The 17,647-nt window shown below is 50.8% G+C and overlaps 1 protein-coding gene across 3 annotated transcripts in view; it reads left to right on the top strand.

Annotated features, from left to right (window-relative positions):
* ST3GAL5 (ST3 beta-galactoside alpha-2,3-sialyltransferase 5) overlaps nt 1-17,647 on the top strand; it is a 442,038-nt gene that overhangs the window by 184,434 nt on the left and 239,957 nt on the right. For 2 of the 3 annotated variants that reach the window (XM_078678657.1, XM_078678658.1), the window contains exon 3: nt 481-549. In XM_078678657.1, coding sequence (XP_078534783.1) covers nt 503-549 — 47 coding nt within the window. In that variant the 5' untranslated portion in view covers nt 481-502. Of the gene's footprint in view, nt 1-480; nt 550-15,937; nt 16,093-17,647 lie in introns of those variants that run through there. The other variant, XM_078678656.1, reaches the window with a different exon arrangement.

Below are 17,647 nucleotides of genomic sequence, written 5' to 3'. Positions count from 1 at the left end.
AGCTGCCAAGGATCTCTAGAGAGAGGTGAGACTGTTACGAAAGGGAGGATACAAGACTGACCCAGAAATTCTAAATCCTCAAAGTGGAATATCAGGTTCTGTTGACTTCACCGAGGCCTAGTCACAGGCACGTGTAGTATTCACTAACTCTCACCAAAAGGCCCTTGAAATATGTTGAATGAGCTAAAGCCAAAATGAAAGTCGCCGAGGTATAAGATTATGACATTCTAAAGGTATCGAGATGTACAACTGTAAAAAATAATACCCTCGTTCACTTTGTTGTCCAAGGCGTATGATGAGACTTTTGGTGAAAAGGTGCCTGGGATGTGATGGGCAGCTTCTGTGTTCTAAATCACAGCTACATAAACACGCGTTGTAAAAACGAGCAGTACTAAGTGATTGTTAAACAACAGGTCATTCTGTTGGCACTTGGACACACTTCTTTACTGACAGTGAATTGTTTGTTCTTCGTCTCTGCAGGGCATTGTGTAGGCGCAGACAGATGCCGAAAATGAAAAGGCCCAGCTGGATTTTAAGAATTGCTTCGAGGTAAGTTGCATTTCATTTCTAGGTTGTAATGGTGTTTGTTCTCTTTGCTGTCCCATTTTGTATGCACCGCATAATTCAGATAATATGCATGCTTAGAAGGCAAGGAACAGTAGAACACGGGTTTAACTTTGAGGTAGCGGAATTGTTCCATCTGAGTTAGATGTGAAGTCTCTTTTCAGTACAGAAGGAAACTGGAGACATGACCGCACTGCGGTCGTATTTATTCATTTTTAGTAATTGCTTATACCAGTTTAATCCAAAATGCGGTACGTGCAACATAAGGTAAGAATTCAATAGAAAAATACAGTTTACTTTGATTTTCTATAAATAGCAGAACAAGGTTGGTTAGATAGTTAAAGAAAAAGGACCTCCAGTAACTTAACTGGATTGCGTAAGAAAAAATATGGAACCGATTTTAGACCCTGGGAGGGGTATACAGTGGAATTCACGCTCATAAATTAGAGAGGGGGGCTAGACAATGAACACATTTAAACACAAGATAGTGAAATTACACAAATGAAAGCAGAGGTATGTGACGCAGTTGCGAAGGATATGGAGAGAGGTGAAATTGATGCGAAAGTGATAATAGGGGACTGACACGGGATTTTTAAATGACATGAAGAAAAGCAGAAATATATTTAGGGAAAAATCCATCAAGTACCGTGCATCTTGTTACTTGGGTAAAATAACTGCTCAGTTCAAAGTTTTCATGTCCGGAATGAGGATTATCATGTGAAATTTGAATTATTGCCCCCAGTTCTGTGCATTTATTTGTGCAGTTTTCCAACTATGTAGCCAGGTATTTATTACCTGGAGAAAGGCACACTGTGAAAAATGGCAGGTGGCAAATCTGAAAATACAGACCCTGATTGCAAACATTGCTTGCTCCTGTTCTTGTATTTCCATCACTCTCAAATCAGATCACAAGTAAAATTGCACCACTGAGCCTTAAATTCCGTCTTTATTCAAAGTCTTGCTGCATTTAGTTCATTCTGACATACTCAGGGTTTTTTTTCTGAAGAGATTAATGGTATTTTACTTTTCAGTTTTTATGGGTTGATTTTCAGCATTTCTTTTGAAAGTATAGGGCATGTATGAACAAGGACACGTGTCAAATTCTTTTTTGATGGTTCTGTGTCATCTTGCAGTGCAGGTTGGGAGCTGTTCTTGCTGTTTTTTTCATTTTGTCATTTCATATTGATATATAGTATATACAATTTGAGTCACTTAACAAAGCAGAGCGGTAGTAGAGCGTTAACGACTCGACGTCATCCTAGTGTACACCTGTGATTCGTGTGCGATCTTAATGATGGTATTACTTTGACTTTGCAAAACCTTGTGTAGTTGACAGTTTCCAGATTCATTCTGGGACCTTATTCCATAATTTAGCACCCTATTAATCTGCGCCCCAATTTTTGCTTTGCTGAACTTTTGTAGAACTATGATGGCTTCATTTTGCCGCCTAAGAACTCTGGTTTATAGTTATAATGTATCTGTCAAGTAAGCAGTGGCTGCTGAACCATTCTCCTCAGAGTGCTGTGCAAATATAATCCGAAAGGTAACCCACGCCTGCCACTGGCAACCAGTGCAACTGCGTGAAGAATGGAGCTGTTAACCCTGCGCCTCCACTGGCAACCAGTGCAGCTGGCTGCAGAATTGAACTGTTCACCCATGCTTCCACTTGCAACCAGTGCAACTGCCTCAAAAATGGAGCAATGGTACCCTGCGCCTCCACTGGTAACCAGTGCAGCTGCCTGAAGAATGGAGCTGTTAACCCTGCGCCTCCACTGGCAACCAGTGCAACTGCGTGAAGAATGGAGCTGTTAACCCTGCGCCTCCACTGGCAACCAGTGCAGCTGGCTGCAGAATGGAGCTGTTAACCCTGCGCCTCCTCTGGCAACCAGTGCAGCTGCCTGCAGAATGGAGCTATTAATCCATGCCTCCGCTGGCAACAAGTGCAACTGCCTCAAAAATGGAGCAATGGTACCCTGCGCCTCCACTGGCAACTGCCTCAAAAATGTAACTGTTAACCCCGTGCCTCCACTGGCAACCAGTGCAGCTGCCTCAAAAATGGAAATGTTAACCCTGCACCTCCACTGGCAACCAGTGCAACTGCCTCAAAAATGGAACTGTTAACCCTGCGTCTCCACTGGCAACCAGTGCAACTGCCCCAAAAATGGAACTGTTAACCCTGGACCTCCACTGGCAATCAGTGCAGCTGCCTGCAGAATGGAGCTGTTAACCCTGCTCCTCCGCTGTCAACTAGTGCAACTGCGTAAAAAATTGAGCCATTTTAACCCTGCGCCTCCACTGGCAACCAGTGCTACTGCCTCAAAAATTGAGCCATTATAACCCTGCGCCTCCACGGGCAACCAGTGCAACTGCCTCAGAAATTGAGCCATTTTAACCCTGCACCTCCACTTGCAACCAGTGCAACTGCCTCAAAAATGAAGCAATGGTACCCTGCGCCTCTACTGGCAACCAGTGCAGCTGCCTGCAGAATGGAGCTGTTAACCCATGCCTCCACTGGCAACCAGTGCAACTGCCTGAAGAATGGAGCTGTTAACACTGCGCCTCCACTGGCAACTCCCTCAAAAATTGAACTGTTTACCCTGCGCCTCCACTGGCAACCAGTGCAACTGCCTCAAAAATGGAACTGATAACCTTGCGCCTCCACTGGCAACCAGTGCAGCTGCCTGCAGAATGGAGCTATTAATCCATGCTTCCACTGGCAACCAGTGCAACTGCCTCAAAAATGGAGCAATGGTACCCTGCTCCTCCACTGGCAACTGCCTCAAAAATGTAACTGTTAATCCTGCGCCTCCACTGGCAACCAGTGTAGCTGCCTCAAAAATGGAAATGTTAACCCTGCACCTCCACTGGCAACCAGTGCAACTGCCCCAAAAATGGAACTGTTAACCCCCCTCCTCCACTGGCAACAAGTTCAACTGCCCTAAAAATGGAGCTGTAAACCCTGCTCCTCCACTGTCAACCAGTGCAACTCCCTTAAAAATGGAACTGTTAACCTTCACCTCCACTGGCAACCAGTGCAACTGCCTCAGAAATTGAGCCATTTAAACCCTGCGCCTCCACTGGCAACAAGTGCTACTGCCTCAAAAATTGAGCCATTTTAACCCTGCGCCTCCACGGGCAACCAGTGCAACTGCCTCAGAAATTGAGCCATTTTAACCCTGCACCTCCACGGGCAACCAGTGCAACTGCCTCAGAAATTGAGCCATTTTAACCCTGTGCCTTCCACTGGCAACTAGTACTTCTGCCTCAAAAATGGAGTAATGATAGCCTGCACCTCCACTGGCAACCAGTGGAGCTGCCTGAAGAATGGAGCTGTTAACCCTGAGCCACCATTGCCAACTAGTGCAACTGCCTTTAAAGTGGAACTGTTAACCCTGTGCCTTCCACTGGCAACCAGTGCTACTGCCTCAAAAATGGAACTGTTAACCCTGAGCCACCATTGGCCGCTAGTGCAACTGCCTCAAAAAATGAGCTGTTAACCATGCCTCCACTGGCAACCAGTGCTACTGCCTCAAAAATTGAGCCATTTTAACCCTGCTCCTCCACTGGCAACCAGTGCTACTGCCTCAAAAATGGAGCCATTTTAACCCTGCTCCGCCACTGGCAACCAGTGCTACTGCCTCAAAAATTTAGCCGTTTTAACCCTGCTCCTCCACTGGCAATCAGTGCAGCTGCCTGCAGAATGGAGCTGTTAACCCTGCGCCTCCACTGGCAACTGCCTCAAAAATGGAACTGGTAACCCTGCGCCTCCACTGCCAACCAGTGCAACTTCCTCAAACATTGAGCCATTTTAACCCTGCGCCTCCACTGCCAACCAGTGCAACTGCCTCAAAAATGGAACTGTTAACCCATGCCTCCCCTGGCAACCAGTGCAACTTCCTCAAACATTGAGCCATTTTAACCCTGCGCCTCCACTGCCAACCAGTGCAACTGCCTCAAAAATGGAACTGTTAACCCATGCCTCCAATGGCAACCAGTGCAACTTCCTCAAACATTGAGCCATTTTAACCCTGCGCCTCCACTAGCAACCAGTGCAGCTGGCTGCAGAATGGAGCTGTTAACCCTGCACCTCCACTGGCAACCAGTGCAACTGCCTCAAAAATGGAACTGTTAACCCCTGCCTCCCCTGGCAACCAGTGCTACTGCCTCAAAAATTTAGCCATTTTAACCCAGCTGGCTGCAGAATGGAGCTGTTAACCCTGTGCCTCCACTGGCAACTGCCTCAAAAATGGAACTGTAAACCCTACGCCTCCACTGGCAACCAGTGCAGCTGCCTGCAGAATGGAGCTGTTAACCCTGCGCCTCCATTTACAACCAGTGCAACTGCCTCAAAAATGGAACCGTTAAGCCTGCGCCTCCACTGGCAACCAGTGCAACTGCGTAAAGAATGGAACTGATAAACCTGCGCCTCCACTGGCAACTAGTGCAGCTGCCTGCAGAATGGAGCTGTTAACCCTGCGACTCTACTGGCAACTGCCTCAAAAATGGAACTGTTAACCCTGCGCCTCCACTGGCAACCAGTGCAACTGCCTCAAAAATGAAGCAATGTTAACCTGCTCCTCCTCTAGCAACCAGTGCCGCTGCCTGCAGAATAGAGCTGTTAACCCGCGCCTACACTGGCAACCAGTGCAACTGCCTCAAAAAATGGAGCAATGGTACCCTGCGCCTCCACTGGCAACTGCCTCAAAAATGGAACTGTTAACCCTGCGCCTCCACTGGCAACCAGTCCAACCTCCTCAAAAATGAAGCAATGGTACCCTGCGCCTCCACTCGCAACCAGTGCAGCTGCCTCAAAAATGGAACTGTTAACCTTGCGCCTTCACTGGCAACCAGTGCAGCTGCCTCAAAAATGGAGCTGTTAACCCCGAGCCTCCACTGGCAACCAGTGCACCTGGCTGCAGAATGGAGCCGTTTACCCATGCTTCCACTTGGTGCATGGGTGCATTTGTGAGGCAGTTGCAACCAGTGCAACTGCCTCACAAATGGAGCAATGGTACCCTGCGTCTCCACTGGCAACCACCCTCCACTCGCAACCAGTGCAGCTGCCTCAAAAATGGAACTGTTAACCTTGCGCCTTCACTGGCAACCACTGCAACTGCCCCAAAAATGGAACTGTTAACCCTGCTCCTCCACTGGCAACCAGTTCTACTGCCTGAAAAATGGAACTGTTAACCCTGAGCCACCATTGGCAACTAGTGCACATGCCTCAAAAATTGAGCCATTTTAACCCTGCGCCTCCACAGGCAACCAGTGCAACTGCCTCAAAAATTGAACTGTTACCCCTGTGCCTTCCACTGGCAACCAGTGCTACTGCCTCACAAATTTGAGCTGTTTAACCCATGCCTCCACTGGCAACCAGTGCAACTGCCTCAAAAATGGAGTAATGTTAGCCTGCACCTCCACTGGCAACCTGTGCAGCTGCCTGAAGAATGGAGCTGTTAACCCTGTGCCTCCACTGGCAACCAGTGCTACTGCATCAAAAATGGAACTGTTAACCCTGAGCCACCATTGGCAACTAGTGCACATGCCTCAAAAATTGAGCCATTTTAACCCTGCGCCTCCACGGGCAACCAGTGCAACTGCCTCAAAAATTGAACTGTTAACCCTGTGCCTTCCACTGGCAACCAGTGCTACTGCCTCACAAATTTGAGCTGTTTAACCCATGCCTCCACTGGCAACCAGTGCAACTGCCTCAAAAATTGAACTGTTAACCCTGTGCCTTCCACTGGCAACCAGTGCAGCTGCCTCAAAAATGGATCCATGGGAGTCCTAGCAGAAGTCTGCCTCTCTCTGCGAGTATCTTGCTTCTGAGTTACTTGAAGTCAATGGGATATTCCCTAGGACAAACCAGTGCACAGTAGGCAGTGGAAACTGCCTATCACCAAGACTTTCTAGTATGATTGCGAGGAAATGTGTCCCCACCATGCTGAAACGAGTCCATGTTTTAAAAGCATGAAATGTCATGGTGTATATGTGGCTGCCCTGCTGCTTCTTCATAATCCTGCTCTCCGTCAACACCACACATGTTTCTGGTGCCGCTGAAGAAAGGGCTGGGCTGGAGACCTCATCCTGCCAGGCATCTAGTATGGCTGGCACGGCCTTTAGTGTTGCAAAACCCAATGTTGACATCAGTTGCACCCTTTGACAATGACTTACTACTTATTAATACTCGGTGCATCGCCTTACCATACGCAGTGCCAGGACAGGAGTGTCTGGAGAAGGTGGCAACAGTACCCACATCTCTTTTCCCTCCACTCCACCACAGTCGGAACTTACAGCTGGGGGCCAGAGCCTAAGGGTGTGTACAGTAGGCCCTGCGTAGGCTGCTGCGGGTCTGTCCCCAGCTATCTGTGGTTTACCTGACGCCAGTAAGAGTGTAATTTCCTAGGGAAGGATCCCTGAATGACAGGCCCAGGATTAGAGGCATCTGTGTCTCGAGGCTGCCTCCACCGTCACCACAGACCCTCACAGGCCAATGTGACATGTCTTCCCAGACAATGCTAGTTCACAGTTGCAGGCCTAATGTACATTTTTGCTTAGTATGGAAAATAGTTTTGCTAAATTGACTGCAACGTGCAGCTTCTTTCAGATCAGAATTGAGCTTTCTTGTACGAAAGCAGGTTACAGCCAGCAGTGTACTTTGGCCATGTGCCCTCTTGACCCGAAGAGTCTGAGCCTGAAAGGTTCCCCGGTGTTGTGCCAGAGGCATCAGCCTACTTGCAGCACCGTAGAGTTCTGAGGATTGTAGTATAGTGATCTAGTTGGTAAGTCGCACGTAGAACCCTTGCGGAAACCCTCTCACTTCTCTACCCCCGTGCTTCGTCTGCCTCCGTAGGACCTAAATAATTTCCTTCAAGGTCCTTCAGCATCAAACGCAAGGTCTTCTTCAGAAAGAGGCCTGAATTCTTCCACTGAAACCTAAGAAGAATCCAACTTCACTTGCTAGTCACCAGCAACATCACTACTTGGAGAACATGTCTTCCGCAAAACCAACAAAGGAAAATGTGGGCTCTGTTCTTGGCAACATCTAAGGGCCAAACATGGTCCAAGGGGATAAATAAAGGGTTGAGCGGCCGCTGGTGGAGTGGCCCCTATCACTGCGGCTCGACATGCAAGCATTTAGAACGCTATAGATCTGCGTCCCCGGGGCTGACGAAGTTCACCACATTGGCGACAAGGACCGTCGGTACCCCACTGGTGCTGTCGCCGCCCGCCGTGGTGCGTGCCATCTGGGCCGCTCCCAGCACGGCACCCAGAGCGGCCACGTCAGGGCTGCAGTCGGGCATCTGCCTCTGCTACATCTGACACTCCAACAGGGCTCAGGGCTCACTGGGGGACTCACCCAGCTGCCCCTCCAGTACGATACCGGCGGTGCCATCATCCAGCCCGCTGCAAGCGAGGAAGCTGTCCCTGTGCGCCTCTACACCGCTGACAGTGCGAGGCAGTGTCACCTCCTGGTGCGTGTGTGCACAGCAGTGTCTTCTACTGTCATCCTGGTCAGTGCATGTCAGAGAGAGGGGAGGGGCTGCCTGTCGTGTGCGCCCCTGAGATCGGATGAATTGACTACTGCCTTGCCTGCCTGGTAGGGCGTTTAGGAGACATCATAAAGGATGTATGATCAGTGGGCCCGAAAGCCGCGTCCTGAACGTCCCATGTGCTGGGAGTGAGGTGATAATCAGTGTCATGGCTCTCACTAGTTAAGACATTCTGTAGGAGGAGTGCTGTCAAAGAGGACGCCAATGTCGACTCAGCATAGTGAATCTCTGCACAGCAGCCCAGGTCCCAATAGCTTGTGGAGACCGGCTGTCACAGGGCAAAGTTAGCATGATGTCCGAGCAGCAGCAGGACCCTGCTCCAATGTCACCCGCTCCCTGTGCCCACTCGTCAGTCACGGCATTGCCGCCATGTAGCGAGCTAGTGGTCCTGGCAGCAGCTGCGGCGCTCCTGGGTTGGAAGGCAGCCACATTACTGCCGCGCCGCTCGCTAAACGGATGGGGTGGTACAGAGATGGTTGTTGCTTCACTTTGGAGGGACGGGACTATACGGCTCGCTTGAAGACCCACCCAACATGCGTGGTGATACGTACGTTGACGCTGCCGTTGGGGCCTTGACCCGGCATTTAGACCCTCAGTTTAACCCAAACTACGAGCTGTTTAAGCTGCGACAAGCTCGACAGAGGATGAGTCTGTGGATGTGTTCTACGCACACCTCGGGAAACTAGCAAGCATGTGCGTCAACATTGACCAGCCTGAAGGGATCAGGGCACAGTTGATACAGGGTTTCAGGTTGGCGGTTCTACCACGACTCATTCTACACCTGCTAAGAATCGCCCTGGATGCCATCTCGTCCTGGCACGGTCGCTTGACCTGGCAAACAGCAGAGCCGATGACATGGCTGTGGTGAGAGGGTCAACCCCACCTGTGGCTACTTGCATTGTGAAGGTAAAGGAAGAGCAAGTGGACGCCATCCAAAGACAACCTACCCCAACATTCCACAACAACTGGATGGCAAGTGTGGCAAATGCAGCCTTGGGTATCGAACGCCGGATGTGTGCCCCGCTCGAGGGCGCTCGTGCTCATGCTGTGGGCAACTAAACAACTTTTCCAAAGTGCGCCGGAGCGAAAGGAAGTGGCTGATGACGGCGAATAAATGCAAGCTGAGAGCGACCTTACGACAGTTGTCAATCGCTGAGGAGGAGCCCGAGAGACAGTTATCAGGGGTCAAACCGAGATTATATCCTGAGCTCGGCAACAATGGAGTTAGCAAGTTATTAAGCATCTCCTTTGCAGGCAAAGAAGGCAACCGCAAATGCCCACTGTCCAGGTGCACTGTGGAGATCGGTTGCACCTTTGTGAGGGCCCTAGAGCCTCAGTTAACGTAATGGACATCACCCAGCTCGACAGGATATCTCTATGCCCCAAGCTGGCTCCCACCATAGTGAGAATTTACACCTACAGTGGCACGGAACAGCCGCTGGTAGGAGTAGTGGTGGTGGTGAGTGACGGGACGGTCATCACTGGCCCGTTTCTATGTCACATAAGGTGCCACCAGCACCTTTCTGGGCTGCCACACGGCTAAAGACCTGAGCCTTGTCATCTTCACAGGGAAAATCCAGGAGTCGTACGCCGCTGTCATCATGCAGGAGTTTCCCCAGCTCTTCCAAGGGCTAGAACCGCTGAAGAACACCAAGGCGCGGCTGCACATTGATGAGACCTTGAGGCCCACGGGGCTGCGCCACTGGAGGGTACCCTTTCAGCTGCTGCTGGTGGAGGAGGAGCTGTGGAATCTGGAGCAACAAGGTGGTCGACAAGGTCCCTGGGTCTCACCCCTAGTAATTGCGCCCAAACCTAAGCAACTTGGGGCCTTTTGGCTCCGTGGGGTCATGAGAATTCCAAGTAAGGCCAGTCAGTGTGAACGGCACCTCACCCCTACTATGGATGACTTTGTGGCTAACCTGAATGGCGCACAATGGTTTTCTAAACTTGACCTCCATGCCAGTTACCACCAGCTGGAGTTAGAACCGGCCAGTTGCTATGCAACGACATTATTGACCCACATGTGCCTCCGGAGGTACCGGACGTTAAACTTTGACATATCCTTTTGCAGCGCAGGTGTTTCAAAACACCATCCGTGAAACACTCTCTGGTCTTGTAGTAGTTTTAAACCTCAATGACGACATCCTGATCTTCTCAGACACTCTTGAGGAACATCATGTGTGGTTCAGAGCAACGATGCAGCATCTGGACTGCGGACTGATGCTACCCAAGGAAAAATTGTAGTTTTATAAAAGCTTGATAGACTTCTTTGAGTACGCGTTCTCGAGAGAAGGGCTGCGAGCAGACCCAAGCAAGGTGGAAGCACTATGGAAGAAATCGAACCCCGGGTGGCCACAGAGGTGAGGAGCTGCTTCCATTGAAGCCGCTCAAGGGAAACATAGGAACATGAACAACTGCGCTAGTCAGATCTGGCGACCCGTTGCCCCTTTGCTGTCTGTGGACGATCATGTCATCATACGGGAGTGCTACCTAGGGTGGAATTTCCCTATGCCTTTTGAAAAAGAAATTTGTAACGTTGTGAATATTCAGGGAACCATGGTCACTGTCCTTCGGGGCCACACTACAGTAGCCCTAAATTTGTCCTGGTTCAAACAAGCAACAGGTCTGCCTGAGAAGCCGATGACGACCAGGAGGAACTGGGTGAGATGTTGTCTGGAGAACCTGGAACTCCCAAACCCCTGGACGGTGAAGCCTAAGGTCGCCTCTGCAATCTAGGGACACCCCAGTGGCTGGATCCTCAGCACCCAGGCACCAACCCTGGGCCGGTCAACTCGGTCACCACACTGACCGGTGTGAGAGATGATGGAGGCTGGAGCCAGAGGTTTGGTCTCTGCCCCAATCCAGCACCGAGTCAGATGCTTCGAGACTATGTATGCATGATGCAAATAGAAAGTTGATTTTCAATTAATAAAAGTTGGAAGAGATGTAGAGTGCCATCCAGCCTATGCAATACATTGTGGTCATACCATACCTCGAACACTATTTACAATGTGAACGATCTTCGTGACTGAAACCCAGTCACATGGCATGCTCAGGGAAGGGAACACATAAAGAAAAAACAATTGAATAGTAGAAAATGGAGAGGAACACATTGGAGAACAATGAGCATGGCCGAGAAAGATATGAACGAAAAGGTGAGGATGAGAGAAAAAAGATGGGTAGGTGCAAAGAGAAAAAAAGAACGTAAGGTGAAAGGAAATGTGTCAAGAAGGAAGGAAACGTAAAGAGAAAGATGGAAGAAAGGTGAAAGGTAGGATGAAATGGTAAATGAATGACAGAACGGAGTGAAAGGATTGAATGGGGAAAGTGCATGGAGGGTGTATTGAAGAACACACACATGAAGAGGGAATGGACGGTTAAAAGATAGAGGGATACATGAACATGTTAAGTGGATGGCTGATAGAGGGACGGGGCAATGGGTGGGTATATGTATAGGTGAACATATGGACAGATGGATGGACAAATAGATAGAAAGATAAATGGGTGGATAGATGGAAGGCGAGTGAAAGGAACTCTGCTTAGGAAGCTTGCATTGGCTCGCTTCGCCCGCTCGGTCTGATGTGAGAGCTGTTTAAAGTCAAGTCAAGTCAAGTCAGAGAATTTATATAGCGCACTACATACCCAGAGGGTCTCAAGGCGCTTAGGAAGAGGAGGAGGATTACTTGTCAAATATCCACGTTTTAAGTTGCTTTCTGAATGCTAGGTGGTTCTGGGTAAGGCGAAGGTAAGTGGGGAGTGAGTTCCAAGTTTTAGCAGCCAGGTATGAGAAGGATCTGCCTCCCATGGTGGTCTTGTTGATGCGAGGTACAGTGGCGAGGGCTTGGCTGGAAGAACGTAGTTGGCGGGAGGGGGCGTAGAAGGACAGTCGTGAGTTGAGGCATTCTGGTCCGATGTCGTAGAGTGATTTGTGTGCGTGGGTTAGCAGTCGGAAAGTGATTCTCTTATTGACGGGTAGCCAGTGGAGGTCTTTCAGGTGACCAGAGATGTGTTCGTTGCGCGGGATGTCTAATATGATCCTGGCTGATGCGTTTTGGATTCGTTGGAGTTTCTTCTGGAGTTTAGCGGTAGTACCTGCGTAGAGGGTGTTTCCGTAGTCCAGTCGGCTCGTGACCAGAGCATGGGTGACTGTTTTCCTGGTTTCGGTGGGGATCCAGCGAAATGTTTTTTTGAGCATGCGAAGAATGTTGAAGCAGGATGAGGATACGGCGCTGACTTGTCTGTTCATTGAAAGTGAAGAATCCAGGATAACGCCTAGGTTCCGTGCGTGGTCTGTCGGGATGGGTGCTTTTCCAAGGGCTTCCGGCCACCAAGAGTTGTCCCATGCAGAGGGGGATGTACCTAGGATGAGGACTTCTGTTTTATCTGAGTTCAGTTTCAGACGGCTGTGTTTCATCCATTCAGCAACTTCTTTCATTCCTTCGTGTAGGTTAGTTTTGGCGGTGCTAGGGTCCTTGGTGAGAGAAAGGATTAGTTGAGTGTCATCCGCGTAAGAGATGATGTTGAGGTTGTGTTGGCGGGCGATGGCCGCGAGGGGGCTCATGTATACGTTGAAGAGGGTGGGGCTGAGTGAGGATCCTTGTGGTACGCCACAGATGACTTCAGTGGCCTCGGACTTGAATGGTGGGAGGCGGACTCTCTGGGTTCTTCCGGTGAGGAACGAGGTGATCCATTCAAGTGCTTTTCCTTGTATTCCGATGTTACTGAGGCGTTGTAAAAGGGTGCTGTGGCAGACTGTGTCGAATGCTGCAGAGAGGTCGAGGAGGATGAGGGCGACTGTGTCTCCATTGTCCAGTAGAGTTCGAATGTCGTCTGTTGCTGCGATGAGGGCGGTCTCAGTGCTGTGTTTTGCTCGGAAGCCAGATTGTGAGGAGTCGAGGGATTTGTTGTCTTCGAGGAAAGCGGCGAGCTGGTTGTTGACAGCTTTCTCGATTACTTTGGCCGGGAATGGAAGGAGTGAAATGGGGCGGTAATTTTTGAGTTCGGTGGGGTCCGCTGTGGGTTTTTTCAGAAGGGCGGTGAGTTCAGCGTGTTTCCAGATTTCCGGGAAGGTGGCGGAGTTGAAGGAGCAGTTGATGACGTCTCGGAGGTGCGGTGCTATGACGGAGTCTGCTTTGTTGAAGATGTGGTGAGGACATGGGTCTGTGGGGGATCCTGAGTGGATGGAGTTCATCAGGCGGATGGTGTCCTCAGTGGAGATTGGGTTCCAGTCATTAAGGGTGTTCAAGGGGGGAGAATGTTCAACATATGGTTGGGTGGGTTGGACTCCGGGTTGGTTGTCGAAGCTGTTGTGGATGTCTGCAATCTTGTTGTGGAAGAATGAGGCTAGGGAGTCGCAGAGGGCTTGAGAGGGGGTGATGTCGTTGGAGTTGGCCGAGGGATTGGAAAATTCTTTGACGATGTTGAAAAGTTCCTTGCTGTTGTGGGCGTTGTTGTCAAGTCGATCTTTGAATGCTGTTTTCTTGGCCTTTCGGATTAGTTGGTGGTGAGTGCGGGTGGCGTTTTTGAAGGCGTCCTTGGTGCTGGTGGTTGGGTCTTTTTTCCAGGCCTTTTCAAGGGAGCGGCAGAGTTTCTTGGACTTCTTAAGATCATCGTTGAACCATGAGGCCTTCTTGTTGCCAGGTTTGCTTTGACGTTTTTTCAGTGGTGCTAAGGTGTCGGCGGTGTTGGATAACCATAGGGTGAAGTTGGCGGCGGCTTGGTTTGGGTTAGAGGAGTGGGCTGGGGTGTTTAGAAGGAGCGATGAGGAGATCTGGTCGGTGGTGATTTTGTTCCAGTTTCTTTGCAGAGTTGGTTGGAGGTGGTTGGTGGGTTTTGGCTTGTTGTAGGTGAAGTGAACGCAGCTGTGGTCAGTCCAGAGGAGATCCGTAGTGTGGCTGAAGGAGACATGATTGCTGGAGGTGAAGATGGGGTCGAGTGTGTGACCTGCGATGTGGGTGGGGGAAGTGACCAGCTGTTTCAGTCCGAGGTTGGCGAGGTTGTCCAAGAGGGTGGTGGTGTTGCGGTCGTTGATCTTTTCAAGGTGAAAGTTGAGGTCTCCCAGAAGGATGTATTCTTTGGAGGGGAGCGCGTGTGGAGTGATGAAGTCCGTGATGTCTTCACTGAATTTTGCGCGGGGTCCTGGTGGTCTGTAGAGGAGGGTGCCTCTGAGTGTGGTCTTGGGGTCGATGTGGATCTGGAAGTGAAGGTGTTCGGAGTTGGCGAGGTTGGCGTCAGAGCTGGTTGAGATGCGGATTGATTTCTTATGGACGATAGCGATTCCTCCTCCTGTGTGGCCGGTACGGTCTTTGCGAGTGATCTTATAGTCTTCAGGGATGGCAATGGTGATGTCTGGGGCGGAGGAAGCGTTCATCCGTGTTTCCGTTAGGAAGGCGATGTCTGGAGAGATGGTGTCTAGTAGATTCCATAGGTCAATGGCGTGTCTGTGGACCGAGCGGGTGTTGAGAAGGATGCATTGTAGGTGGTTGGGGTCGGGAATCTGTGGTGTGGTCGTAGCGGAGATGTTGTCGGTGCCGCTGAATTTGCAGGAGTAGCAGGAGAAGGGTCCATGGGTGTGTCCAGGAGCTGCTTGGACGCAGTTGGGGGCGCGACCCGGGTTGAGGGCTAGGAGGGTGGCGGCATCGTAGGTAATGCGGGAGGGCTGGGCAGCGCGAGGAGCAGGGGGGTCTGGCGCTGGGCGCGGTCCAGGCGCGGACGGGCGTAGACGGGCTTACCTTTGGCGCACCTTCGGCGCGACTGGGGCGTGGTCGCTGCGCGTGAACGCTGCGCGCGAAAACACCTGTCATACATGGATGGTGGAGGGGGAGGGGCGAGGGCGTCTCAGCTGGGAGGCGGGGCGGGCTAAAGATGAGCACAACAACAAACAAAATGGAGGCGGAGGGGGGGGCACAGCAAACGCGCAAACCGAGTGGAAATAAACTTTAAATAGTTAAGTAAAATGCAGGTAAGCTCAGCGGCGATCAGGCAGGCAGCAGGCACAAATAAAGTTGCAATTATGTAAAGCAAAGCGCCAAAACGATACCAGATATCTCAGAGGGACACTGGGGAGCGACCACTCAGCTCTAAAGTGGGGGTATTTAAATTTTCTGTCCACTTTCTTGCTGTAGACTAGAGTGCCGCCCGACTTCTCCGGTACATCCTGGCTGGGCGATTTCCGAGGCGATAGAATGGAGCGGCCGCTGTGGCTTACTCCCACCACACTTTCACGGCGGCGCCGCCCGCAGTCATTCAGCCGCTGCCAGTCAGCATTCCCGGCTGGGAAGGGCACCGCCGTGCCCACGCTGCAGGCGCATCTACGGGGCCGAGGGCAGGCGTGGAGAACACGGTGGCGTGACGCGTGTCACGAACCTGCAAGCACAGGCCCGGGGAAACATTGAACACGCTACAGAACAAGAACCAAAGTAGCAGATATATATATGCTCATGGAAGCAAATAGAACACTTGCTCCAAGAACTTCTGGTTTCTGCAGAAAATGGCTGCTGAAAGCGAAAGTATAAAACGTGTGTTCTAATCAGCTGAACTTCTACCCGTTTGTACATCGTGCTTAATATAAATAAATGCACGAGTTAAAAGTGGTCACCGTTTCACACAGGGTCCGAGTCCGACCAACCCACAACCCTGCTTCTGACGGGTTCTTCCACTCCTTGTCGGGTGACTGGGTCCTGGGTGAATCACAGGTGTACCCGAGGCGCGCGCCTGGTTCCCGGGAGCCCTGCTGCATGCCCGGTCCAGGGGCTGCAGTACGAGCTGGCGCCAGCAGGGGGCAGCGCCTGCGCGCATGTTCCGTGCAGCCTGCCTTTAACCCGCTGATGCCCACGAGGAAGGAGGGAGCCGAGGTTCAGGAAATGAGGGGCGAAGGCGGCACTCGCCTGCGTGCCAGGCTGGGAGGAAGGAAGCCTGCTCCAGACCACCCGCCGCCTGCGCCAGGCAGCATGCCCGCCGGCAGGAGCTGCACCTGGTGAGTGGTCGGGAGCGGAGGGGGGCGGTGGCGGAGACTTGCCTGTGTTTCTAGCGCCTCGATGGCTGCGTGTGTTCCCGGAGCACACGCTGAAGAGGGTTATTATGCCTGTCTTTGCTTCCAGTTCGCATCGCGAAGAAAGGTACTTTGACGGCTTCTTCTGCCTGGTATCTGTGTCAGGGCAGTTTTCAACTTTTTTTTCTCAGAGTGCTGCAGATGGAAAGCAGGAATCAGCGCAGACCTCGGGGGTGATGCATAGACGTGCAGGTGGCATACTGCATTTTCAAGTACTAATGTGGGCGACTGCCTCTAATCTTCATTATGTACTGGGCTTTAAGGCGTTTTACACACACGTTGCTTCTGTCTGAGCCTTGTTGCGTTGGAGGTTTCAAGGCGCATCTCGCTTTTCGTTACTGCATCTTTCACGCCCCTGCCGTGTAAGCTCTTAGTGGCCCCAAGCGCCTAGAGGCGGTGAGTTTTACGCTACACATTGCGCGTCAAGCGCTGTACTGATGTTCGGGGAAAGTCGTTTAAACTGCAGTTCCTCTGCTGTATGCTTTCCAGGATAGCTTCATTTAAGTATTTTTATTTCAACTTTGCAGTTGTGTAATGTGTTTACTGTTTGTCTTCGCTCTGCGTCCGCGTGACTGGCCACCGCACATGCATTAGAAGCGCTGCACATTAATCAAGTCATTTTTTGATTCCGTTGCCATTAGTCACTATCGCTTGCTTTGCTCCGTTGTTATTTTGCCTGGAGTTGATATACCCTATAGAGGCTTTAAAACCTCCCGGTTCTGGAGCGGTTCTTTTATTCCTCGAGGCTTTTTTGTCTCTGATAAAAGTGCGCTCAGCGCTCCAAAGTGACTTCCAGGTAGTCAGTCCTCCAGGGGAGCCTCCGAGTGATGACGTTTGAAGTAAACACAACTTTTAGATCAAGCATAACGGATACAAAGATTCAGGTACTGCTTTTAGGATGGCCTTTCAGTGTAGGTGGACGAGCCACTGAAAGCTCGAGCCCGAAGCCTGGCTCGGCTCGAGGACCTGCAGGAACCTCGAGCCGGCACCGAGCCGGGCTTTCATGCGGCATCTGCTTCCCTTCATCCTTGTACCCAGGATGTGGCATTCCTGTCAGAGTGGCGGACTGGGAACTGGGGGCCAGGTTCGAGTCTCGGCAAGGACGCTCAACATCCTGTTATTCTGGGCAAATCACTTCATCTCCCTGTACGGATCACCGATGCAGCCGACCTTGTGTGATGGAAACGGTGCTCACGTGAAGCGCTCATCCTTCGGTCGAGTTCGCGCTGTTTCAAAACTAGAAAATGAACGAAGAGTTCAAAACAAAGCCTTAATAGAAGGAAAGAGAAACGGAGACTCATGTCCTGGCTGATTCATACAGAGTAAAACCAGAAAACAGTAATAAATGGCGGCTTCCCCACTTCAATTGTATGATCTTAAGCAAAAACTGTATTTCCCCCAAACTGTTTTTTTTCTTCGTTATCCAGTATGAAAGTACTTTAAAACGTACAAGTTTAAACTACCAGTTGTATACAACTAT

Source organism: Lissotriton helveticus, chromosome 2_2 (genome assembly GCF_964261635.1).
Source record: "Lissotriton helveticus chromosome 2_2, aLisHel1.1, whole genome shotgun sequence".
NCBI lineage: Eukaryota > Metazoa > Chordata > Amphibia > Caudata > Salamandridae > Lissotriton > Lissotriton helveticus.
The sequence above is the reverse complement of the archived record's forward strand: the minus strand, read 5'-3'. Positions and strand labels throughout refer to the sequence as shown.